This window comes from Hypanus sabinus, chromosome 12, assembly GCF_030144855.1.
Source record: "Hypanus sabinus isolate sHypSab1 chromosome 12, sHypSab1.hap1, whole genome shotgun sequence".
NCBI classification, from domain to species: domain Eukaryota; kingdom Metazoa; phylum Chordata; class Chondrichthyes; order Myliobatiformes; family Dasyatidae; genus Hypanus; species Hypanus sabinus.
Genome location: NC_082717.1, coordinates 9,715,212 through 9,740,912, shown reverse-complemented (window position 1 = coordinate 9,740,912; position 25,701 = coordinate 9,715,212). Strand labels below are relative to the sequence as shown.

The 25,701-nt window shown below is 42.1% G+C and overlaps 1 protein-coding gene across 3 annotated transcripts in view; it reads left to right on the top strand.

The window, feature by feature from the left end:
- The window catches only part of cd109 (CD109 molecule), a 244,258-nt gene that overhangs the window by 56,541 nt on the left and 162,016 nt on the right, over positions 1 to 25,701 (top strand). The window contains exons 1-5 of one of the 3 annotated variants that reach the window (XM_059985525.1): positions 1,979 to 2,002; positions 2,293 to 2,418; positions 5,831 to 5,870; positions 16,722 to 16,809; positions 23,002 to 23,089. In XM_059985525.1, the coding sequence (XP_059841508.1) occupies positions 1,994 to 2,002; positions 2,293 to 2,418; positions 5,831 to 5,870; positions 16,722 to 16,809; positions 23,002 to 23,089 (351 nt within the window). In that variant the 5' untranslated portion in view covers positions 1,979 to 1,993. Of the gene's footprint in view, positions 1 to 1,978; positions 2,003 to 2,034; positions 2,212 to 2,292; positions 2,419 to 5,830; positions 5,871 to 16,721; positions 16,810 to 23,001; positions 23,090 to 25,701 lie in introns of those variants that run through there. The other 2 variants (XM_059985526.1, XM_059985524.1) reach the window with 2 other exon arrangements.

Below are 25,701 nucleotides of genomic sequence, written 5' to 3'. Positions count from 1 at the left end.
TAAACCAAAGTCCACTTACCCTCTTACCTTGCTGAAGTCTGAATGAGCCAAAGCCCTACCACCCTGACTCAGACCACTCCATCGATGACCGCTCCACTAGACAGTGTCTCCCTTTTATGCCTGAACCTTCCCTGCTCTCCAACTCACAAATGGTGCTCCAGTTATAGCTGAGTTCCTGTGAGGCTTTTTCCTCTTAAACTTTGCTTCTGGACCTGTGCACTGCCTCTTAGAGCTCTCCAACTCACAATTGGTGCTCTGGTTATAGCCCCAGATATATACTTAATCTTCTGGGATAACATTTTTCCTTCCAAGGGAGGTCACTCTGCTTGACAGATGAGATCTGTGGCTGTGCAAATAACCTCAGGTCTGGGTCTCCTCTGTCGTGGTTGTAGGAGCTGACTCTGAGACTGCAGGAAGTGTCTCTGATAGCTCTGGACATCTTTCCTTGGCTTTCCTCACTGGATCTATTTAAATCTTTGCCTCTCTTGCATGCCTTTCTTGTTTGTGTTCTCTCTGTCTCTTTTCTCCTTTTCACCCTTTTTTTTCCTCATTTTCCTTTTTCTTCTTCTGGTGAGTATCTCTAAATTTGCTAATTTCTCGAGATATTAGGTCTGGTTTACCCTCTTCCATTCCTGTAGCACTCATGCCATCCTCTTCTTTCTTTTCCTTTTTTCTCTTTCTTCTTTCAGTCAGACCCACAGACGTACTTTATTGATCCCGAGAGAAATTGGGTTTCGTTACAGCCGCACCAACCAAGAATAGTGAAGAAATATAGCAATATAAAACCATAAATAATTAAATAATAAGTTAATCATGCCAAGTGGAAATAAGTCCAGGACCAGCCTATTGGCTCAGGGTTTCTGACACTCCGAGGGAGGAGTTGTAAAGTTTGATGGCCACAGGCAGGAATGACTTCCTGTGATGCTCAGTGTTACATCTCGGTGGAATGAGTCTCTGGCTGAATGTACTCCTGTGCCTAACCAGTACATTATGGAGTGGATGGGAGTCATTGTCCAAAATGGCATGCAACTTGGATGGCATCCTCTTTTCAGACACCACCGTCAGAGAGTCCAGTTCCACCCCCACAACATCACTGGCCTTACGAATAAGTTTGTTGATTCTATTGGTGCCTGTGACCCTCAGCCTGCTGCCCCAGCACACAACAGCAAACATGATAGCACTGGCCACCACAGACTCGTAGAACATCCTCAGCATCGTCCGGCAGATGTTAAAACGCCTCAGTCTCCTCAGGAAATAGAGACGGCTCTGTCCCTTCTTGTAGACAGCCTCAGTGTTCTTTGACCAGTCCAGTTTATTGTTTATCTTGATATAAAGAAGGTGTATTTAGTTCACTGGAGTTTTCTCTTACTAATCCTCGTTTCTCACTGGATATTTCATTTGCTTTAAAATTCTGCTTAAGTCTTTCCATATATAATATCCACTTAGGTGTGGTGTAATCAAACATGTCAGTCTTTCCAATGTACTCACTGTTTATGAACCCATGAATTTGGTCCATTTCCTGTCCTTTTTCTAAACTTCAACATCTTCTCCTCCTGAAGAAGCACATGTAGCACTACGTTTTTTTACACGACCATTTCTCGCTGCATTTTTAAAAACTCAAACGACTTGCTATGCTTCAACAGGTCATTAATCATGGCTAACCACTGTGTTACTGTGCTGTCTAGATGACATGCAAAGCTGTTCTGTGCTATATCTCTAAATAAAAATAAACATTTTTCACTGTACCTTGGTACATCCAACAATAATAAATCTTTCTTGACCAGCGTCCTGTGAAATACCTGTATACTTTTTACTGTGTAAAAGGTGCTATATAAATAACAGTTATTGTGCTGCAACTGGAATTCCAGCTTCAGTAATGATTCACCAAAATGAGTCAACCATCAGACTCTTTAACCAGTGTGGAAACTTCAGTCACCTCAACTCGGAACTAATTTCAGAACATACAAACTCACTTTCAAGGACTGTGCAGCTCATGTTATCAGTATAATTTCTTCATCTATCTATCTATCTATCTATCTATCTATCTATCTATCTGTCAGTCTGTCTATCTATTTATTTTCATTTGCACAGTTTATCTTCTTTTGTCCGTTGGCTGTTTGACTTGTCAGTCTTTGCTTTTGTATTTTTTTATATAGATTCTGTCATATTTCATTGTTTTACCATGAATGTCTGCAAGAAAATGAATCTCAAGTTGGTGTATAGTGATAGATACATACTTTGATAATTAATTTACTTTGAACTTTGATTAAGAAGTGTTTTTTTATTGAACAGAACCCACAAGGATCGGTGATCCAGCAATGGACGGATTTAGAGACGACGTTAGGTGTTGTATCCAAAGAATTTTTATTGTCGCCCAATGCTCTGCAAGGCAGCTGGGAGATACGTGTCACATTTAATGTAAGTGCTGTCAATCACGCTTCTCAGCTTTATGGATCAAGCAAAGGGAGTAAAGTACAAGCGAGCATCCCAACTGGTCTATGAGTAATTCATACAAAATATTGGTGGAATTCCTGATGAAGTATACCAGTCCACAATGTCAACAGTTTATTGTATTTTCCTCCATAGTTCTATGGTGTTCACATAAGTTGACCACACTATGTCGACTGTGTGGTCGAGTTTGATGTTTTAGCTAAGGGTTTGTTTGCAAACCCAACACGTTGATCCTGCGCTGATCAGTTGCCATGGTGAACGCTTGTGCATGACTTTGTTGTAAAGTGGGGAGGCCGATGCAGGGACAGCCACCACATGATCCTTAACAAATTGGGCTCAGGGTCCAGTGGCAAGACAACTGGAGACCTTTCACTGCTGTAGCCTTCCTCCACCTTCACTGCCAATGTGACATGTCATCATCTTTCACCAGCTCCACTGTTGAGGTCCTGGTTGGGTCGCTCTTTGTGTGGAACCTCCCCCTTGCCCTTATCATCATGGGTGACCCTACCAGGAGGTAAATGCCAAATGGCTAAACCCCAGACACTACGACTCCCAAGATCTCAGGATTTCACAAGCCTGTCTACCTTGACAAGGCGACGGTCATCAGAGAAAAGTTGCTGCCTGACCTGCTGAGTTTCTCCAGCATTTTGTGTGTGTAGCTCCAGATTTCCAGCGCCTGCAGAATCTCTTGTGTTTATTACAAACTGGTCTATGGCAGTGTTTGGCACCTTATCCTCAACTTCCCTAACCAAATTCTCAACACCTTCTTTGAGTATTCAATTCTTTTACCTTTCTCTGTTACTTGCCACCTCCCCTCACCATGGGAGAAAGTTGTATCTAATGAAAGGGACTTACCTGAATTGCTCCATCCATATCAAAGGTAAACTCACCTCATCCCTCCATACTGAGGCATGCATCTAGACCATGCTCTCTTCTTGCTGCTACCATCAGGAAGGAGGTACATGATACTTAAGTCCCATACCATCAGACTCAGAAACAGTTATTACCCTTAAACCATCAGCTTCCTATACTGGAGTGGACAGCTGCACTCATCTCAACACCAAACTGATCCCATAACCTATTGACTCACTTTCAAGGACTCTGCAACTCATATTCTCAGTATTATTTATTTATTTATTTATTTGTTTGTCTTCTTTCGAACTTTGCTTGTTTGTCAGTCTTTGTGTATAGTTTTGCACTGATTTCATTTATTTCTTGTTCTAATCTGAATGTCTGAAAGAAAATGAATCTCAAGAGTAGTGTATGGTAACAGTCTCCATTTGATATCAATTTAGTTTGAACTTTGAAGATAGGACATCAGTGTATGTGCTTTCTAAGGTGTCTGAGAAGACTCGCCTTGTTTATAAGGATTCTTTCAACCATCTTCAGGTGTGCTATAGAAAGTGCATCTAAGCCTGGGATGGCAACTGCTCTGCTCTGGTCTGATGGAATCTGCAGAAAGTAGGAAAGATAGCCATCCACACCCCTAACCTTTCATACACTTACCTGATCTTGAAATTGAATCTACGTTCACCGCTTTCAATGGCAACTCGTTCCACTCTCTCACTGAATGAAAATGTTCCTCCTCATGTTCCCCCTAAACATTTCACCTTTCACCCTTATCCTATGATCTCCAGTTCTAGTCTCACCCGATTTCAGTGGAAAAAGCCTGTTTGCAGTTAACATATCTATACTCCTCAATTTTGTATTCCTCTATGTAATCTACCCTCATTCTTCTATGCTCCTGGGAAAAAGCCCTATAACTCAAACCCTGGCAACATCCTTGGAAATTTTTCTGTACTCTTTGAATATTACATATCTTTTTCCTGTAGGTACAGTAAGTGACCAGAACTTAGACACAATTCTCTAAATTTGACACCCCTAACATTTTATTTCAACATAACATCCCAACTCCTATACTCAGGACTCTGAGTTATGAAGGCCAATGTACCAAAAGCTTTCATTATGACCCTACCTTTTGTGAAACCGCTTCCAGTGAATTATGGATCTGTGTTCCCAGGTTCCTCTGTTCTTCCATACTCCTCATTGCCCTACTTTTCAATGTATAAATCCTACTGTCACGATGTGCGCTGGCAGTATCAGACCTCACGTGTGGAGGAAAGACAGATTCCGATGTAGAGACGGCAACCAGAGTTTATTCATGAGATTTCCAACAGAAAGTGGTAGCTTGGCCAAACGACATCATGAGATGTAACATTCTAAAAGCTAGGAAAACGTGATTAGTGCTAATCAGGCCTCCACTTAAATAATACAGGTAACACAGAATCCCCAAGACTATCAAAATAAACTTAACACATTTAACCAGAAAGAATCAGGAGACCACGTTACAAAGAGCGAGTTGTTCAAGAAAAAATACAAGGAATTCTAAACATAATGACTCAGATTAAACAATAATTAACCAGTTTAGGTACCCTAAAAACCTTAGAGACCAACAGTGTCTGGCACACCACACAAGCTACACTTACCATGGTTTGTCCTTTCAAAGTGCAATACTTCACACTTGTTTTCATTAAGTTCCATCTGCCATCTGTTAACCCATTTTTCAGCTGGTCCAGATCCCACTGTAAGCTTCTTTGCTGTTCACGATGCTCCCAATCTTGGTGTTATTCTCAAATCTGCTGATCCATTTAACCACATTATACATCCAGACCATTGATATAGATGATAAACAACAATGGACCTGGAACCAATCCCTGTGGCATGCCACTAGTCACAGACCTACAGTCAGAGAGGAAACCATCTACTACTAATTTGGTTTCTTCCACAAAGCCAATTCACTATCTCATCATGAAACATCTGGACAGCAAAGATGCTCTTTATCAACTATCAATACCATCATCCCCTCAAAACTAAACAATAAACTTCAGGACCTTGGCCTCAATGCCTCCATGTGTAATTGGATCCTCGATTTCCTCACTTGAAATTCACAGTCAGTTCGAATTGGCAACATCATCTCCTTTACAATCCCCATCAGCACAGGTGTGCCACTAGGCTGCGTGCTAATCCCCCTGCTCTACTCAATTTGCACTTATGTTTGTGTGACTAAGCACAGCTCCGATGTCATCTTCAAGTTTGCTGATGGCAATGCTATCATAGGCCAAATCAAAGGTGGCGGGAAATCAGCATTTATGAGGGAGATTGAAAATCTGGCTGATTCGTGCCAACCTTTTAAACTACTCCAAGATGAATCTAACCCTTCCCTCCACATCGGCTTTCATTTTTCTTTCATCTATGGGCCTATAGGAAAGTTTCTTAAATGCCCCTATTTGGGCGGGGGGGGGGGCTCTGGTTTCAAGTAAGATTAAAATTCTACTGCAGGTTGTCAGACTGAATGATAAGTTCTGTCATTCCTTTGCAGGAGGTAATACAGAAGAAGACATTCAGTGTGGCCGAGTATGGTGAGTATCTCCTCATCGTATGGATATTGACAGTAAAGACACTTCTCACTGCCTCAGTAAAGCAACCAGCATAATTAGAGACTCCACACACCCCAGACATTCTCTCTTCTCCCCACTCCCATCGGGCAAAAGGTACTAAACTGTGAAAGCACGTACCACTGGGCTCAAGGACCACTTCTTCCCCACTGTCATAAGACTATTGAGCAGTGCCTCTTGTGTACTTAGATGTGCTATTGACTGCTTCTGTTGTAAGACTATTAAATGGTCCCTTAAAAATGGATTCTTAATCTCATGGTCTACCTCATTATGAACTTGTGCCTTATTATCTGCCTACACTGCACTTTCTCTGTCGTTGCAACAATTTCTTCTGCAATGTTACTGTTTTATCTTATTCTAGCTCACTGTGTAATGATTTGATTTGTATGTTCGGCATGGAGAGCAAGCTTTTCACAGTATCTCGGTACATGTGACAATAGTAAACCAATTCCATTTCCAGTTCTATTTGGCCTATCTATTCTGTCCCACAAGAATTATACTATTTCCATATTCTTCTATTTAGCTACTATTTCTTAAATCCAGCTCTTAAGCAGGGCATGGTTGGACAACTTAGAGCCATACAATCACACATCATTGTGCAGTGCGAACAGATGGAGCCCTTTGGCCCCACCACTTCCTGATAGCCAGAGGAACACACACAAAATGCTGGAGGAACTCAGCGGGTCAGTTAATGGTGAATGCAGATTCGATTTCAACATTTAAGAGAAATTTGAATAGGGTATATGGATGGGAGGTGTACGGAGGGCTATACAGATCGATGAGAGTAGCAGCATAATAGTTCGGCATGGACTAGGTGTGCTAAAGGGCCTATTTCTGTGCTGTAGTAATCTGACTCTTTCAAGATTTAAGTCTGAAACATTGACACTTTATTCCTCTCCATTGATGCTGCCTGACCTGCCAAGTTCTTCCGTCATTTGGTGTCCATTGTACATCTAAACTAGTCCCTCTTGCCCATGGTAGTGTAGCAGTTGGTGCGACGACAGCTTGGGTGTCGGAGTTTGGAGCTTAATTCCAGTCTCCTCTGTAAGAAATGTGTATGTCCTTCCTGTGAAGGTGCTCTGGTTTACTCTTACAATCCAAAGGCGTATCAGTTAGTAGGTTAATTGGTCATTGTAAATTGTACTGTGATTAGGCCAGGATTAAATTGGTGGGTTGCTGGGCAATGAGGTTCATTGGGTTGGTAGGACCTGTTCCACTGTATCTCTAAATAAATAACATGAATAAATAAATCCCTGTAAGCTTTCCTATCCATGCACCTGTCCAAGTGCCTTTCCAAAGTTGTTGATGTACCAAGTCATCCACTTTCTCTGGCAACTTGTTCCATATATTGGGTGAAAGCACCAACCCTCTGGCTCCTATTCAATCATTCCCCTCTCATCATAGGCCTATGCCCTCTAGATCTTGATTCCCTAAAGTCGCATTAACCACATCTCTGCACCTCTACACCTCTATAAGATCCCACCTAATTCTTCTTAACTCAGTCTGTACAGTGTCTCAGGTCCTGGTAGCTTCCTCAAAAATCTGCACTCTTTCCAGCTCAACAGCATCTTGAGCCCAAGACTGAGCACAATATTCCAAATACTATCTTTCATGTTGGTTTTATATGTCTCAACAGAATATCTGTTTATTGCCCACTATATACTAATTATTTAAATACCAGCCTTTGCTTTTATCCAGTCATAACCTTTGGTTTTCCAGTAAGCAGTAATCAATTCACACCTCACCCATTTGTGGTTTGCTTTGTTTAATTTTAAGATTCTAATTTTTGAATGGAACTGAAACATTTCAATTTTGATGTAAATTCTATTATTCAAGATTGTTTAATGTCATTTCCAGTGTATAAGTGTAAAGGAGGATGAAAGGGAGGGTATGGTGGTGTACTGGTTAGCACAATGCTTTACAGTACCAGTGACCAGGGTTCAATTCTCACCGCTGCCTCTAAGGATTTTGTATGTTCTTCACGTGACTGTGCGGGTGCTCCAGTTTCCTCCCACAATCCAAAGACCTACCGGTTGGTAGGTTAATTGGTCATTGTAAACTGCCCCATGTTTAGGCTAGGATTAAGTCAGAGAATTCGCTGTGTAGCATGGCTCATAGGACCAGAAGGGCCTATTTCACACTGTGCCTCAATAAATAAATGACAAAATGATTGTTAGCAATGCACACAATGTGCTGGAGGAGATTGACAGCTCAGGTAGCATCCATGCACGGGAATAAACAGTTGACGTTCTGGGCTAAGACCCTTCATCAGGACTGGAAAGGAAGGGAGAAGTCAGAATGATTGTTTCTCCAGATCTGACGCAGCAGAAAAAAAACACAATGAGAAAAAGAACACAATAATAAAAAACTCACAGTAAATATAAATATATAGATAGCTTATATACATAGATTGATTGTATGTCCATAAAGTGATGCTAGGCACAGTAGTGTCTATACATAAGGTGAGGGACAGGAAGTGATAAATTCATGGTGGTTTGGGTTGTGGAGGGGTGGATATTGGGTGGAGGTGTTGATCAGCCTGACAGCTTAAGCAGGGTGGGCAGGATCCTTCATGATGTTATTTTTGTTGATGATTTATTGAAATACAGCACAGAATAGGTCACTCAAACTGTGCCACCCAGCAATCCCTCGATTTAATCCTAATCTAAACATCGGGACGATTTATAATGATCATTAAACCGACCAACCGGCACACTTTTGTACTAGAACCATAGAACATTACAGCACAGAAACAGGCCTTTTGGCCCTTCTTGGCTGTGCTGAACCATTTTTCTGCCTAGTCCCACTGACTTGCACCTGGCCCGTATCCTTCCATTAACCTCTCATCCATGTACCTGTCCAAGTTTTTCTTAAATGTTAAAAGTAAACCCACATTCACCACTTCATCTGGCAGCTCATTCCACACTCCCACCACTCACTTAATGGTCCCTTTAAACTTTCCCTCCTTCACCCTTAACTGATGTCCTCTGGTTTTTTTCCTTCCCTAGCCTCAATGGAAAAAGCCTGCTTGCATTCACTCTATCTATACCCATCATAATTTTATAAACCTCTATCAAATCTCCCCTCATTCTTCTACGGTCCAGGGAATAAAGTCCTAACCTATTCAACCTTGCTCTGTAACTCAGTTTCTCAAGTCACGGCAGCATCCTTGTAAATGTTCTCTGCACACTTTCAACCTTATTAATATCCTTCCTGTAATTAGGTGACCGAAACTGCACACAATACTCCAAATTCGGCCTCACCAATGCCTTATACAACCTCACCATAACATTCCAACTCTTAAACTCAATGCTTTGATTTATAAAGGCCAATGTACCAAAAGCTCTCTTTATGACCTTATCTACCTTTGAGGCCACATTTAGGGAATTTTGTATCTGTCTTCCTAGATCCCTCTGTTCTACTGCACTCCTCAGTGTCCTACCATTTACCTTGTATGTTCTACCTTGGTTTGTCCTTCCAAAGTGCAATACCTCATACTTGTCTGTATTAAACTCCATCTGCCATTTTTCAGCCCGTTTTTCCAGCCGGTCCAGATCCCTGTGCAAGCTTTGAAAACCTTCCTCACTGTCCACTACACCTCCAATCTTTGCATCATCAGCAAATTTGCTGATCCAATTTACCACATTATCATCCAGATCATTGATATAGATGACAAATAACAATGGACCCAGCACTGATCCCTGTGGCACACTACTAGTCACAGACCTCCACTCAGAGAAGCAATCCTCCACTACCACTCTCTGACTTCTCCCATTGAGCCAATGTCTAATCCAATTTACTACCACACCATGTATACCTAGTGACTGAATCTTCCTAACTAACCTCCCATGCAGGACCTTGTCAAAGGCCTTACTGAAACATCCACTGCCTTCTCGTCATCCACTTTCCTGGTAACTTCCTTGAAGAACTCTAATAGATTCGTTAAACATGATCTACCACACACAAAGCCATGTTGACTCTCCCTAATAAGTCCTTGTCCATCCAAATACTTGTAGCTCCTATCTCGTAGTACTCCTTCCAATAATTTACTACTACAGACGTCAAACTTACCAGCCTATAATTTCTCAGATTACTTTTAGAGCCTTTTTTAAACAACTGAACAACATGAGCTGTCCTCCAATCCTCCGGCACCTCACCCATAGATACTGACATGTTAAATATATCTGCCAGGATCCCTGCAATTCCAACACTAGTCTCCTTCAAGGTCCGAGGGAATACCCTGTCAGGTCCTGGGGATTTCTCTACTCTGATTTGCCTCAAGATACTGTGGGAGGAAACCTGGAGGAAACCCACGTGGTCACGGGGAGAACATATAAACCCCTTACAGGTAGCGGTGGGAACTGGCCCTCTTCCCACACCTTTCTATATGTATGTTATTGATGGTGGTTAGGCTGGTGACAGCAATGTGTTGGGCAGTTTTAACTACCCCTGTAGAGCCTTCCTGTCTGCTGCACTGTAGTTTCTGCACCAAGCAGTGAGGCAGCTTGTTAGGACGTCCTCTGCCGTGCATCTGTGGAATGGCGTGAGTATGGACGTGCAAAGTCCAGCGCTCTTCAGCCTTCTCAGAAAGTAGAGGAGTTGATGAGCTTTCCTGACTGTGTGGAATATGTTCAGGGACCGTGAGAGTTTGTGTGTGATGTGCACTTGCAGCGGTTTGATGGTGGACGGTCTAGTGCCAGTGATATGTTGGGCAGTTTTAACTACTTGTTGTAGAGCCTCTGTAATTACTCTAATGAAAAAGCTCTACATGCCAACCACTGTATTAGTTGATTCTTTATTATTATATTATTATTACTGCCCATTGCACTGCTGGTTCTTAGGGCAGCAATGAAGATCCTCTGTCTGTCCTTGGCCACTCAGATGTAGAAGGATCTTTCATTGCTGTTTCCATAATAGTTTTGTTTGACCAGTCAGGGTTGTTAGCCTGATTTGAACCCTGACCCTGGAGGACTGCTGGACCACTCTTAGTCTGATTTCTACCCTTTGACCTGTTTTGCATGGGTGACCCTACCAAGAGCCAAAGCATAAAGCCGACTCCAGTCAACATAGCTCTTCATGTGTCATTGAGACATGCAAGATGAGTCAGCTTACAGAGAGGAGGTGCAGCGGCTAACAACCTGTCTCTGAATGTGAACAAAACAAAAGAGATGGTTGTTGACTTCAGGAGGGCATGGAGCAAGCACTCCCTAATGAAAATCGATGGCTCCTCAGTAGAGATTGTTAAGATCACCAAATTTCTTGGTGTTCACCTGGTGCAGAATCTCACCTGGTCCCTCAAAACCAGCTCCATAGCAAAGAAAGCCCAGCAGCATCTCTACTTTCTGTGAAGGCTGAGGATAGTCCATCTCCTACCCATCATCCTCATCACATTCTACAGGGGTTGTATTGAGAGTATCCTGAGCAACTGTGTCAATGCCTGGTTCAGAAATTGCACCATCTCGGATTGCAAGACCCTGCAGTGGGTAGTGAGGTCATCTGAGAAGATCATCGGGGTCTCTCTTCCTGCCATTACAGACATTTACACTACACGCTGCATCCGCAAAGCAAACAGCATTATGAAGGACCCCACGCACCCCTCATACTAACTCTTCTCCCTCCTGCTGTCTGGGAAAAGGCACCGAAGCATTCAGGCTCTCACGACCAGACTGTGTAACAGTTGATCTTTGTTCCACAGCATTTGCAGTTGTATTTTTGTGCTATGTAACAGTTTCTTCCCCCAAGCTATTAGACTCCTCAATACCCAGAGCCTGGACTGACACCGTACTGCCCTTTTGTCTTGTTTATTATTTACTGTAATGCCTGCACTGTTTTGTGCACTTTATGCAGTCCTGTGTAGGTCTGTAGTCTAGTGTAGATTTTTTCTGTGTTGTTTTTTATGTAGTCCCGTCTAGTTTTTATACTGTATCATGTAACACCATGGTCCTGAAAAAATGTCTTATTTTTACTATGTACTGTACCAGCACTTATGGTTGAAAAAAGCTTCCAATCCATGGCAAGTTGTTGTCCTGTTAGGATTATTACGTAACTCTCAGTGTAAAATAGTCTGTCTTCCATTTGATCTGTTCAGAAACTGATCTAGAATACCATTCAGTATACTTAGATACAAACCCGACATTCAGCAAGAAATGTTTCCTATATACTGCACACATAGAGGCCTCTTTATTAGCTACCTCCTGTGCCTAATAGAGCATATGTTCATGATCTCCTGCTGCTGTAGCCCGTCCACTTAAAGGTTTGACATGTTAAGCATTCAGAGATGATCTTCTGCACACCACTGTTCTAAAGCATGGTTAGTTGAGCTACTCTCACCTTCCTGTCAGCTTGAACCAGTCTGGCCATCTTCCTCTGACCTCTCTCATAAGGCTTTTTCACCCACAGAAGTGGCGATCACTGTTTGTTTTTTTTTTGTTTTTACTCCATTCCCTGTACACTCTCGAGACATTGTGTGTAAAAATCCTAGGAGATCAGCAGTATCTGTGATCCTCAAACCACCCCATCTGGCACCAATAATTATTCCACAGTCAAAGTCATATAGATCACATTTCTTCTCTGTTCTGATGTTTGATCTGAACAACAACTGAATCTCCTGACCATGCCTGCATTGAATTGCTGCCACATGATTGGCTGATTAGATATTTGCATTAATGAGCAGGTGTACAGTTGTACCTGATACTGTGGCCATTGAGCGTATGTTGGAACTAATGGGACACATAAGGGAAAATGTCAGCTAGAACATGATGAGAGGACAAATCTAATGGAGAAGAAGCTGATGCAGAAATGTTGAGTATGGGTTTTCAGGCTCCTGTTCCTCTACCCTGATGGTAGTAATGAGACTTCATGGGTGGTCAAGGTCTTTACTAATGGATACTGCCTTACTGAGGCATTAGGATTTAAAGGTGTCCTTGATGGCGGGGAGGCTTGTGCCCATGATTCAATGCCCTCCGCGATTCTGTCTCACAAATACTTTTCTCCACTCATCCCACTCCAGATGTTCAGGGCCACACGGTACTGTAGCATTACAGCCCGGAGCATTCTAGAATTTGGAGTTCAATTCCAGCACCATGCGTAAGGAGATTCTACATTCTCCCTGTGAACTGTGTGGGTTTCATCCACAGTCCGAAGACATACATGTTAGTAGGTTATGTAATTGATCTTTGTAAGTTGTCCTGCAATACTTACTTACTTACTTAAGTCCATTACCCCTACTGGGGCATAGGACACTGACAGCAGCTCACCACACTCCTCTGTCATGGGCCAGCCTATCCAGTTGTCCCAGGTGTTTAGCCCACCTTCTCTTTCCTTGGAGCTTCTGTGATGTTTCTGTAGCTCTGGGTTTTTATGGGACTCTGAGGCTAGCCCCATGTCCAACCCTCCTCCTTTCGCACCAGTCCTTGGCAGATTTGTTCTGGAATGGGCCAGTTCTAAATAGATGAGTTGCTGGGCAGTGTGGCTCATTGGGCCGGAAGGGCTGTTCTATGCAGTATCTCTAAATAATATAAAGGAACAGTTAAATGAAAGTTGGCAGTAACCGAGGAAGACTTTAGAGGGGCTCGGGAGACCAAAGCAATTTTCAAGTGATGGGATTATAATCCAATATCTCTATAGCAGTACAGGGTCACTGAGTCTCTACCAGACCACAGAGAAGAGTTACCAAAGGATCCCTCATCCAACCCCTTGTGGGTTGCAGTATACAATATCTGTTGTTGAGATGGAAACTTCTGAAGAAGATCCATGTTGAAGGTAGAGCAGTTTGCTTTCAAAATGATCTCAGGTCCAAAGATTAGGATCTATAATTATCTATCTATTGCATTAATTAGCACATATTTGAATATTAAAAGAAAGAGTCGCCATCTGGTGCTTTTCCCTGGTAATGCAGCAATTGAATTCCAACTATCTGTCTGCAGTCTGTCTATCCAACCATTAAGACCATAAGACATAGGAGCAGAATTTGGCCATTTAGCCTATCAAGTCTGCTCTGCCATTCCATCATGGTTAATTTTTTACCACTCTTAACCTCGTTCTCTTGCTTTCTCCCTGTAACTTTTTAACCCATAATTAATCAGGAAGCTATCAACCTCAGCTTAAAACAAACTGGTGTCTTCACCTCCACAGCCACCCATGGTAATGAATTCCACAGATTCACCATCCCCACGGCTAAAGAAATTCCTCCTCGTCTCTGTTCCAAATGGACACCCCTCTATTCTGAGGCTGTGCCATCTGGTCCTAGACTTCCCCACTATGGGGATCGTCCTCTACCCTTCCACTCTATCTGTCTATCTATCTAAGGGACGAGTGTCTCAGGACACACAACACCAGGTTCAAGAACAGTTACTATCCCACAATCATCAAGCTCTTGGACAAAAGGGTATAACTACGCTCACTTGTCCATCCATTGAGATATTCCCACAATCAATAATCTCACTTTAAGGAACCTTCATCTTGTTATTTCATATTGATATTTATTTATTTTTGCACAGTTTTCAGACCTGCTTTCTGGTTGAACTTTCATTGATCCTGTTATAGTTATTATTCTATGGAATTGCTGAGTATGTCTACAGGTTGTATGTGGTGACAAATATGTACTCTGATAATAAGCTTACTTTAAACTTTTGAACTTATATTGTTACCAATCAAGAGTCTAACAGCTTCTACCCCACTGTTATCAGAGGCTTGAAAGGACCTTTTATGTGATAAGATGGACTCTTGGCCTTACGTTCTGCCTTATTATGATCCTGCACTTTAGGGAAGCCTGGTAGTGAGGCAGTTAACATAACAATTTGCACTGTCAGCTGTAAGATTGGGTTCAATTCCTGGGTTTCCTCCACATTCTCTCAGATTCCTCCCATATTCCAGAGACATTCTGTATGAGTTAGGGTAAGCAAGTTGTAGATATGGCATTTTGGCACTGGAAGAATGGCAATGGATAGATAGAGGTATCAATCCCAAAGGAAATTACAGTGTCACAGTAGCATTGCAAATGCACCAATATACAAATATTAGAAGAGAAGATTTTAAAAAAAGTTACCTTAAAAATAAGATATACAAGATTTACGCAACATCAGGGTGTGGTAAACAGATCTAAACGGAGCTTAAACAGAGCTCTGGTAAACAGAGGTTAATAACAGTCTACCAGCAGAGCATCATCACTTCTCTGGCTATAGGTTGACTCATTATAGAGCCTAATGGCCGAGATAAGAATGACCTCATATAGTGCTCTTTGGAGCAGCACAGTTGTCTTAGTCTGTTAAAGTGCTCCTCTATTCAGCCAAATTGGAATACAGAGGCTGAGAAATATTTTCCAGAATTGCCAGGATTTTCTGTAGGATCCTTTGTTCTACCACAGCCTCCAGTGTGTTCATCTTGACTCCTATAACAGGGCCAGCCTTTCCAATCAGTTTATTGAGCCTGTTGGCATCACCCATGTTGATGCCATTGCCCCAGCACATCACCGCATAGAAGATTGTACCAATGACAACGCACTGGTAGAATATCTGAAGGAGAGGTCTACATGCTCCAAAGGGCCTCGGTCTCCACAGGAAGTAAATGTGCCAGTGGTCCTTCTTGTACACAGCCTCTGTCTTGGTGTTCCACTCAAGTCTGTCCACCAGGTGCACCCCCAGGCACTTGCAGGTCCTCACCACGTACAAGTCGTAACCTTCCATAGTAACAGGGAGTGGTGCAGGCTTGGTTTTCTGAAATTAGCAATACTTGTGGGCTGTATTAGCATATCCCCAATGTATATATGATAAATAAAGCTAATCTTTAATCTTTAGTGTTTAATTGCACTGCACTTCTTTGATAGCTTTCACACTTTATACGGCCTTATTACTATTTTACTTTGTTCTCCCTCAATGCACTGTGGAATGATCTGATCTGTATGAACGGTCTGCAAGACAAGTTTTTCCACGGTATCTTGGTACATGTGGCAATAATAAACTAATTCTAATACTAATGTGTGGAATTTCTTGAATAGCTTACATTTACTGCCACAAAAACAACAAATATCAGGATATATGTTGATGATATTAAATCTTATTCTGATCCTGAATAATGACTGATGACATCAAGGTCTAGTCCCCTGCTATTAGACATAGAGTGTTGCAGCCAGTTCTAATCAAACCGATTGCCACCGAAGTTGACCCCCATAGATTTATTTAATTACATGACATACACTCAGGTCCAATAATGACTGTTCCAAAATCGAAGACAGGCATTCGATCTTTTATTAGCAATTAGCAAATAGCTTCATGCTTTCTTTTAGCTCTCCTGATTTCTTTCTTAAGTGTTCTCTCGCATTCCTTTCCCTCCATCATTTCTTCCTACTTGCCTATACCTGCTCTGCACTTCCTTTTTTCTCTTAACCAGTAACTCATTCTCCGCAGTGCTTGACCCTGCCTCATTTAATTTGCTCTCAGACATGGATTGATCGTTGGTTAAAGCTCCATTATGCTGCTGCAAACTTTTTCTAATGGCTCCATGCACAGTTGCTACACATAGTGATAGAGGCTTTAAATGTTTCAATAGATATTTCAATAGGTACATCTAATGTCAGAGAAATATATACAATATACATCCTGAGATTCTTTTTCTTCACAAGCATCCATGAAAACAGAGGATTGCCCCAAAGAATGAATGACAGTTAAAGCATCAGAACCCTGAAGCTACCCCCAAATACCCCTCCCACGCACAAGCAGCAGCAAGGCAATGACCCCTTTCACCCCCACCAGCAGATGCCCCATGAGAATTTGCTCCAGACAATTACACCTAATGTTCTTTGTCACTTTGCTGTTTCAGTGTTACCTCGTTTTGAAGTTTTGATCAACACATCCTCTGTATATTTTATACTGGATCAAATGAGCCTAACTGGGAGCATCACTGGACGGTGAGTAACTCATTTGGGAAGGAGGGGCCAAAGAAGGGTGTGGTTATGAATCAGAGGTGGATCATTCAGTTGGGCCCAGTTGAGCAGACTGAAGTTCAAACACGTCACCACCCTGGAACACCCTGTGTTCTTCCCAGTGACATAACTATGCTCCTATGTCTTGTGGACTTGGATCACAATAGATCTTAGCCAATGGGCTGGTAAAGCAAGATATTATAACATCATATAACAAATAGGAGCACAATTAGGCCCATTAGGCCTGGTCTATCAAATCATCATGTTTGCTTTATGATCATAAGACAAAGGAGCAGAATTAGGCCACTTGACCTACCAAGTTTGCTCTGCCATTCCATCATGGCCGATTTATTATCCTTTCAACCACCATCCTCCTGCCTTCTCTCTGTAATCTTTGATGCCTTCACTAATCAAGAGTTTATCAAGCTCTGCTTTAATTACACCCAATGATTTGGGATTATCAGTGTCTGTGGCAATGAATTCCACAGATCACCCACCCCCTGCCGAAAGAAGCATCTCCTCATCTTTGTTCTAAAGGGATGCCCTTGGATCATCAGGTAATGCCATCTGATCCTAGACTTCCCCACTCAAGGAAACACCCTCTCTGTGTCCACTCTATCTAGACCTTACAGTATTTGATAGTTTTTAATGAGAACTCCCACTCCTTATTCTAAACTTCAGTGAGTACAGGCCCAGCGTTATCAAATGCTCCACGTATGTTGACCCTTTCATTCCTGGAATCATTCTTCTGAACATCTTCTCGAGCTCCTCCAATGCCAGCATATCTTTTCTTAGATACGGGCCCCAAAGAGTGCTCCAAATGCTGTCTGACCAATGTCTTCTAAAGCCTCTGCATGACATTCTTGTTTTTATCTTTTAGTCCTCTTGAAATTAATTTGACATTGCATTTGCCTTGGAATATTGGTGGCCCATTCAGTCCAGCTTGGCCTGTTGTAGTCACTCCAGTTATAGAAGATCTCCACCTCAACTCTATGTTGCAGCTTGGTAGTGTAGCAGTTAGTAAAACACTTTACAATACCACCAATTGTCTGTAAGGAGCTTTCACATTCTCCCCATGAATGTCTGGGTTTAATCCAGCTGATCCGATATCCTCCGATATTCCAAAGACGTACATAGAAACATAGAAAATGGGTGCAGGAGTAGGCCATTTGGCCCTTCGAGCCTGCATCGCCATTCAGTATGATCATGGCTCATCATCCAACTCAGAACCCTGTACCTGCTTTCTCTCCATACCCCCTGATCCCTTTAGCCACAAGGGCCATATCTAACTTCCTCTTAAATATAGCCAATGAACCAGCCTCAACTGTTTCCTGTGGCAGAGAATTCCACAGATTCACCACTCTCTGTGTGAAGAAGTTTTTCCTCATCTCGGTCCTAAAAGGCTTCCCCTTTATCCTTAAACTGTGACCCCTCATTCTGGACTTCCCCAACATCGGAAACAATCTTCCTGCATCTACCCTGTCCAATCCCTTTAGAATTTAATATGTTTCAATAAGATCCCCCCTCAATCTTCTAAATTCCAGTGAATATAAGCCTAGTCAAACCAGTCTTTCTTCATTTGAAACTCCTGCCATCCCAGGAATCAATCTGGTGAACCTTCTCTGTACTCCCTCTATGGCAAGAATGTCTTTCCTCAGATTAGGGGACCAAAACTGCACACAATATTCCAGGTGTGGTCTCACCAAGGCCTTGTACAACTGCAGTAGAACCCCCTTGCTCCTGTACAGTATAAGACCATAACACCATAAGACATACAAGCAGAATTAGGCCTTTCAGCCCATTGAGTCTGCTCTGCCATTCCATCATGCCTGATACCGGATCCCACTCAACCTCATACACCTGCATGGCCTGACCGATCAGGAAGCTATCAACTTCCACCTGAAATATACTCCCGGACTTAACCTCCACCACAGTTGTGGCAGAGCATTCCCCAAGTTCACTATTCTCTGGTTAAAAAAATTACGCCTTACCTCTGTGCTAAAAGGCTGCCCCTCAATTTTGAGACTGTGCCCTCTAGTTCTGGATAGTCCACCATAAGAAATATCCTCTCTATGTCCACCTTATCTAGTCCTTTCAACATTTGGTAGATTTCAATGAGTCTCTCCACATTCTTCTATATTTAACCATATAACCATATAACAATCACAGCACGGAAACAGGCCATCTTGGCCCTCCTAGTCCGTGCCGAACCCTTAATCTCACCTAGTCCCACCTACCCGCACTCAGCCCATAACCCTCCACTCCTTTCCTGTCCATATACCTATCCAATTTTACCTTAAATGACACAACTGAACTGGCCTCTAGTACTTCTACAGGAAGCTCATTCCACACAGCTATCATTCTTTGAGTAAAGAAATACCCCCTCGTGTTTCCCTTAAACTTCTGCCCCCTAACTCTCAAATCATGTCCTCTAGTTTGAATCTCCCCTACTCTCAATGGAAACAGCCTGTTCACGTCAACTCTATCTATCCCTGTCAAAATTTTAAATACCTCAATCAAATCCCCCCTCAACCTTCTACGCTCCAATGAATAGAGACCTAACTTGTTCAACCTTTCTCTGTAACTTAATTGCTGAAACCCAGGTAACATCCTAGTAAATCGTCTCTGCACTCTCTCTAATTTATTGATATCTTTCCTATAATTCGGTGACCAGAACTGCACACAATATTCCAAATTTGGCCTTACCAATGCCTTGTACATCCCAACTTCTGTACTCAATGCTTTGATTTATAAAGGCCAGCGTTCCAAAAGCCCTCTTCACCACCCTATCTACATGAGACTCCACTTTCAGGGAAATATGCACAGTTATTCCTAGATCTCTCTGTTCCTCTGCATTCCTCAATGCCCTACCATTTACTCTGTATGTTCTATTTGGATTATTCCTGCCAAAATGTAGAACCTCACACTTCTCAGCATTAAACTCCATCTGCCAACATTCAACCCATTCTTCTAACTGGCATAAATCTCTCTGCAAGCTTTGAAAATCCACCTCATTATCCACAACACCTCCTACCTTAGTATCATCGGCATACTTACTAATCCAATTTACCACCCCATCATCCAGATCATTTATGTATATTACAAACAACATTGGGCCCAAAACAGATCCCTGAGGCACCCCGCTAGTCACCGGCCTCCATCCCGATAAACAATTATCCACCACTACTCTCTGGCATCTCCCATCTAGCCACTGTTGAATCCATTTTATTACTCCAGCATTAATACCTAACGACTGAACCTTCTTAACTAACCTTCCATGTGGAACTTTGTCAAAGGCTTTGCTGAAGTCCATATAGACAACATCCACTGCCTTACCCTCGTCAACATTCCTCGTAACTTCTTCAAAAAATTCAATAAGGTTTTTCAAACATTCAAATTTCAGTGAGAACAGGCCCAAATCTGCCAAATGTTCCTCATATGTTAACCCCTTCATTTCCGAAATTATCCTTGTGTACTTCCTCCGGTCTCTCCAATGCCGATGACTTTTTCCTGAGATAAGGGTCCCAAAACTGTTGACAATACTCCAAGTGCAGCCTGACTACTGTCTTTTAAAACCTCAGCATTATCTCTTTGCTTTTATATTCTATTACTCTTAAAATAAATGCCAACATTGCATTTGCCTTTTTTACCACAGACTCAACCTGTAAGTTAAACTCCTGGAAGTCTTGCATGAGGATTCTTTAAGTCCCTCTGCACCTCTAATGTTTGAACTTTCTCCCCATTTAGGTAATAGTCTGCACTATTGTTCCTTTTACCAAAATGCATTATCATAGATTTCCCAGCACTGTATTCCATCAGCCACTTTTTTGCCCATTCTTCCAATTTGTCGAAGTCCTGCTACAATCACATTGCTTTCTCATCATTACCTACCCCTCCACCTATCTTCATATCATCTGCGAACTTTGCCACAAAGCCATCAATTTCATTATTCAAATTATTGATAAACAGTGTAAAAAGTAGCAGTACCAATGCTGAACCCTGAGGAACACCACTAGTCATTGGCAGCCAACCAGAAAAGGCTCCCTTTATTCCCCTCATTGCCTCCTGCCTGTCAGCCATTCCTCTATCCATGCCGGTATATTTCCTGTCACGCCATAGGATTTTATCTTGTTAAGCAGCCTCATGTGTGGCACCTTATCAAATGCCTTCTGAAAATCCAAGTAAATGACATCAGCTACCTCTCCTCTGTCCACCCTGTTTGTTGCTTCCTTGAAGAACTCTAAAAGATTTGTCAGGCAAGATTTCCCTTTTACAGAAACCATGCTGACTTTGACTTATTGAGAACTTCTTCTGTGTGACATATCTATCCTGCGCCTTGTGAACAATTCCCAGAAACTTCAGCCATCTCTGTTCTGCTACAATCCTCCTCCAGTTCACCTAGGCAAGCTCCTCTCCCATGCCTTTGTTATTCCCCTTATTATGATACCCAGAACAGAACACTGGCTGTGTAGACATACCCCCCTATTCTCTCAAGAGTTCAATAATAAGAAAAAATAAGAAGTAAGGAACGAACTTGTCTACTTAGGTTGCCTCCTCCTGTTCTTGCTGAACCCTCGTTTAGCCAAAGCCTTGCCACTCTGACTCAGACCACTCTAGTGACAATCGCTCCCAGGATGACTGCTCCGGTAGTTGGCAAGACTCTTTTATAGAGGCTAGGTTTTTAAAGCTCTTCGTCGGACTTGGGTGGGAATGCTTCTACTGCATCTGTGCAGCACTTCAATCGGCGGTAGGGTTGCTAATTTATGAGCATGCTATGTTGGCACCAGAAGCATGGTCCCGAGTACAACTTCTACACCTGCAATGGTCATTGACACATACAGTGCATTTCACTGTTTCGATGTATATATGACAAATAAATATTCATCTTTAAAAGTGCCTGTCATTCCCCATATATTCTGATGGTCTTAGTTCATAAAACCCTACCAAACCAACTTGGAATCTTTAATTAACCTCTCACCTCCAGCTTTTACACCTTCTCCTCCCCCCAATCCCAACCTTCTTATTCTGGCTCCTTCCCCCTGGCATTCCATTTTTAGTAAAGTGTCTTGACCCAAAACGTTAATTCAAAGATTCAAATACAAAAGTATGTTTATTATCAAAGTCCGTATGCAGTACACAACCCTGAGATTTGTCTCCCCACAAAGAACCGTGAAACACAGAACCACCATGTCATCCAAAAGCATCAGACAAATTGTGCAACATCAAATTGCAGGGTCCTGGAAACAGTCTAGAAATGTTCAGTTCAGTTCAATTTGGTGGTCTGTCGCTCATTGACTGCAGCTTGCAGAGCCAGTCTGACCTAATTAAAGCTGCCCCTCCAAAGATGGCACCTGGCATCTGACCTGCTGAGTTCCTCCAGCATTCTGTGCGTGTGTGTGTGTGTGTGTGTGTGTGTGTGTGTGTGTGTGTTACTTTGTATTTTTAGCATCTGCAGAACCTCTGGTGTATACAATGAATATCACTACTTTTATCACTGACAATTAATCTGATTCTGAGTCTGATTGTTGGGGCTACTTCACCTCAAGATCTGCAGTGGTTCAGGGAAGGAACTCATCATCACCTTCTTAAGGGTAACTCAGGAGAGGCAATTAAATGCTGGCTCAACCTGTGAAGCCCACATCCCTCAAATGAAGGAAACAATATAAGAAATACATTAAAACACTTTCTTCTTCCAGGGCACTTCACTTCAGAGAGAAAGCTCGTAAAACAGCTTACAGAATTGTGATCCTTGTTAGCTCCAACAGGTTTTGGGCAAGAGTGAAGCAGAATATAGTTGAGCAAAGGTGGTGAATATAGGATGCTTGGATTGGGGTGTTTGATATTGCAATTTTTGCCAAGTTTAGCAATTAGCTTCATCACCGGTCGAGATGACATCCGCAGTGTGCAGTTGTTTCTGTTTTTCTCTGGGAGTGCTTGTGTTTATGTAGGCTCAGGAGCCAATAGAATTCAAAGGTCAACTGAAGGGATAGCCAAACAGGACTGAGGCAAGAGAGTGGGGGCCTAAATAAATGCCAACACTCCTAGAGAAAAGCATCAACTCCTGCACACTGAGGATATCACTCGGCTGTTGATGAGACATCTGCAAGCAAATTGCCAAATTTGGTGAACTCTGCTGGCTGATCTAAGCCCATAATAGCTATGTTTTCTATTTTTCAGATACCTCTATGGAAAACCTGTAAAAGGAAATGTGACCATCATCCTATCCTTGCCATACTTCTCTCAGACACTAAACAAAACGTTTGAGGTACTTTTGGAATTGCTGTTTACTTAGGGAGACTCTGATCCACCCGGACATTCTCTCCTCTCCCACTCTCTTCGGGCAGAAGATATAAAAACACCAGGCTAAAGCACAGCTTCTATGAGTCTGTCATAAAACTCTTGAATGGGCATGTGTATGACAAAGATGAATTCTTGTTCCTTCAATCTAACTTGTGGTTACCCTTGTACTCTAATGTCTACCTGCACTGAATTTTCTCTGTAACGTGATATTCTGCATTCTGCAGCTGTTGGGGAGGGCTTAATCTAAATTGTTAGGGGAATGGGAATCAGGGTAAGGGGGCTGACTATGAGGCAGTTGGTATGCAAGCAAATGCTGTGTGTAGTGAGACTATGAGGCAGTTGGTATGCAAGCAAATGCTGTGTGTAGTAAGACTATGAGAAAGGTCAAGCAGATTTGCTGTTAGTAAAATGAGTTAAAGTGTGACATGGGTGCAGAATCAAAAAGGGTGAATACAGGACCGAAGATGTTACATTTGAATGCAAAGAGTATATGGAGAAAGATAGATTCACTTGTACCACTGTTAAAGATTGACAATTATGATATTGAGGACATCACTGAGTTGTGGATGCAAGATCATCAGACTTGGGCTCCATTGTTTCAAATGAACATACAGGTAGGCAGAGAGGGCAGTAAAAAATGAAATCTACTACATAGAAAAAGGTAACATAGGATCAGAAGATGTCTAATCCTTGTGGGTAGTGTGAGGAAACTGCAAAGGTGCAAAGACCCTGATAGGCGTTATATACACACTTATAACATTAGCCATGATGTGGGATATAAGTTAAGGCAGGTTTGAGAGAAGGGTAATGTTACAATAGTCATTAGGAATTTCAATATGCAGGTAGATTGGAAAAATCAGGTTGGTACTAGATCCTAAAAGAGGGAATTTGCAGAATGCCTATGAGATGGCTTTTTAGATCAGTTTGTGGTTGAGCCCACTAGGGGAAAGGCAATTCTGGTTTGTTTATTGTGTAGTGAACCAGATTTGATTAGGGAGCTTAAGGTAAAGGAGCCATTAGGAGGTAGTGATATAATATGATAGAATTCACCCTGCAATTTGAGAGGGAGTAGCTAAAGTCAAATGTATCAGTATTATAGTGGAGTCAAAGGCATGAAGCAGGAGCTGGCCGAAGTTGCTCGGAAGGAACACTAGCAGGGATAATGGCAGAACAGCAATGGCCAGAGTTTTTGGGAGCAATTTGGAAGGCAAAGGAAAGATACATCTCAAAGAAGAAGAAGTATTCAAGAGGCAGGATGACACAACTGTGGCTGACAAGGGAAGTCAAAGTCAACATAAAAACAAAAGAGAAGGCACTTAATAGATAGGGAAGCTTTTAAAAACCAGTAGGAGGCAAATAAAAAAAGCAATGAGGAGGAAAAGGTGAAATATGAAGGTAAGCTAGCCAATAATATGAAACAGGATACCAAAAGTTTTTTCTTTCAGATGTAGAAAGAGTAAAAGAGACATCAGAGTAGATATTAGACTGCTGGAAAAAGACCTGGAAGGCAGTAGCAGTAAGCTGGAATTTCAAGAGTGCCAGGGTGTAAGAGTAAGTGGATTTGCTATTATTAAGGAGAGGTGCTTGGAAAACTGAAAGGTCTAAAGATAGTTAGGTAACCTGGACCAGATAGACAATACCCCAGGGTTCTGAAAAATATAGTTGAAAAGATTATGTAGCACGAGTCTTTCAAGAATCAGTAGACTCTGGCATGGTCCCGAAGGGCTGGGAAATTGCAAGTATTACTCCACACTTTAGAAGGGACAGAGGAAGAGGAAAGGAAATTATGGCCCAGTTAGCCTGACCTCAGTGGTTGGGAAGATGTTGGAGTCCATTTTTAAGGATGAAGATTTAGACTACATGATAAAATAGGCCAAAGTCAGCATAGTTTCTTTAACAGAAAATTTTGCCTGACAAATCTGTTGGAATTCTTTGAGGAAATAACAAACAGGATAGACAAAGGAAAATTGGTGAATGTTGTGTGCTTGGGTTCTCAGAAGGCCTTTAGCAAGGTGCTGCACACGAAGCTGCTTGGCAAGATGGGAACCCATGGTATTATGGGAAAGATACTACCATAGATAGAACATTGGCTGATTGGCAGGAGGCAAAGGGAATAAAGGGAACATTTTCTGATTGGCTACTAGTGACTAGTAGTGTTCTGCAAGGGTTGGTCTAGGGATTACTTCTTTTTACATTATATGTCAATAATTTGAATGATGGAATTGATGGCTTTGTGGTCAAGTTTGCAGATACAAAGAGAGTTGGGGGGGCAGGCAGTGTTGAGGAAGCAAAGAGGCTGCAGAAGGGCTGAGACAGAATAGGTGGTGGAAAAAAGTGTCAGATAGAATACAGTGTTGGGAAGTGTATGGTCATGCACTTGGATAGAAGGAATGAAATTGCAGATGATTTTCTAAATGGGGAAGAAATTCAAAAATTCTGAGGTGCAGAGAGACTTGGGAGTCATTTTGCAGGATTCCCTAAAGGTTGGCTTGAGTCGGTGGTGAGGAAAGCAAATGCAATGTTAGCATTCATTTCGAGAGCACTAGAATATTAAAACAGAAATGTAATGTGGAGGCT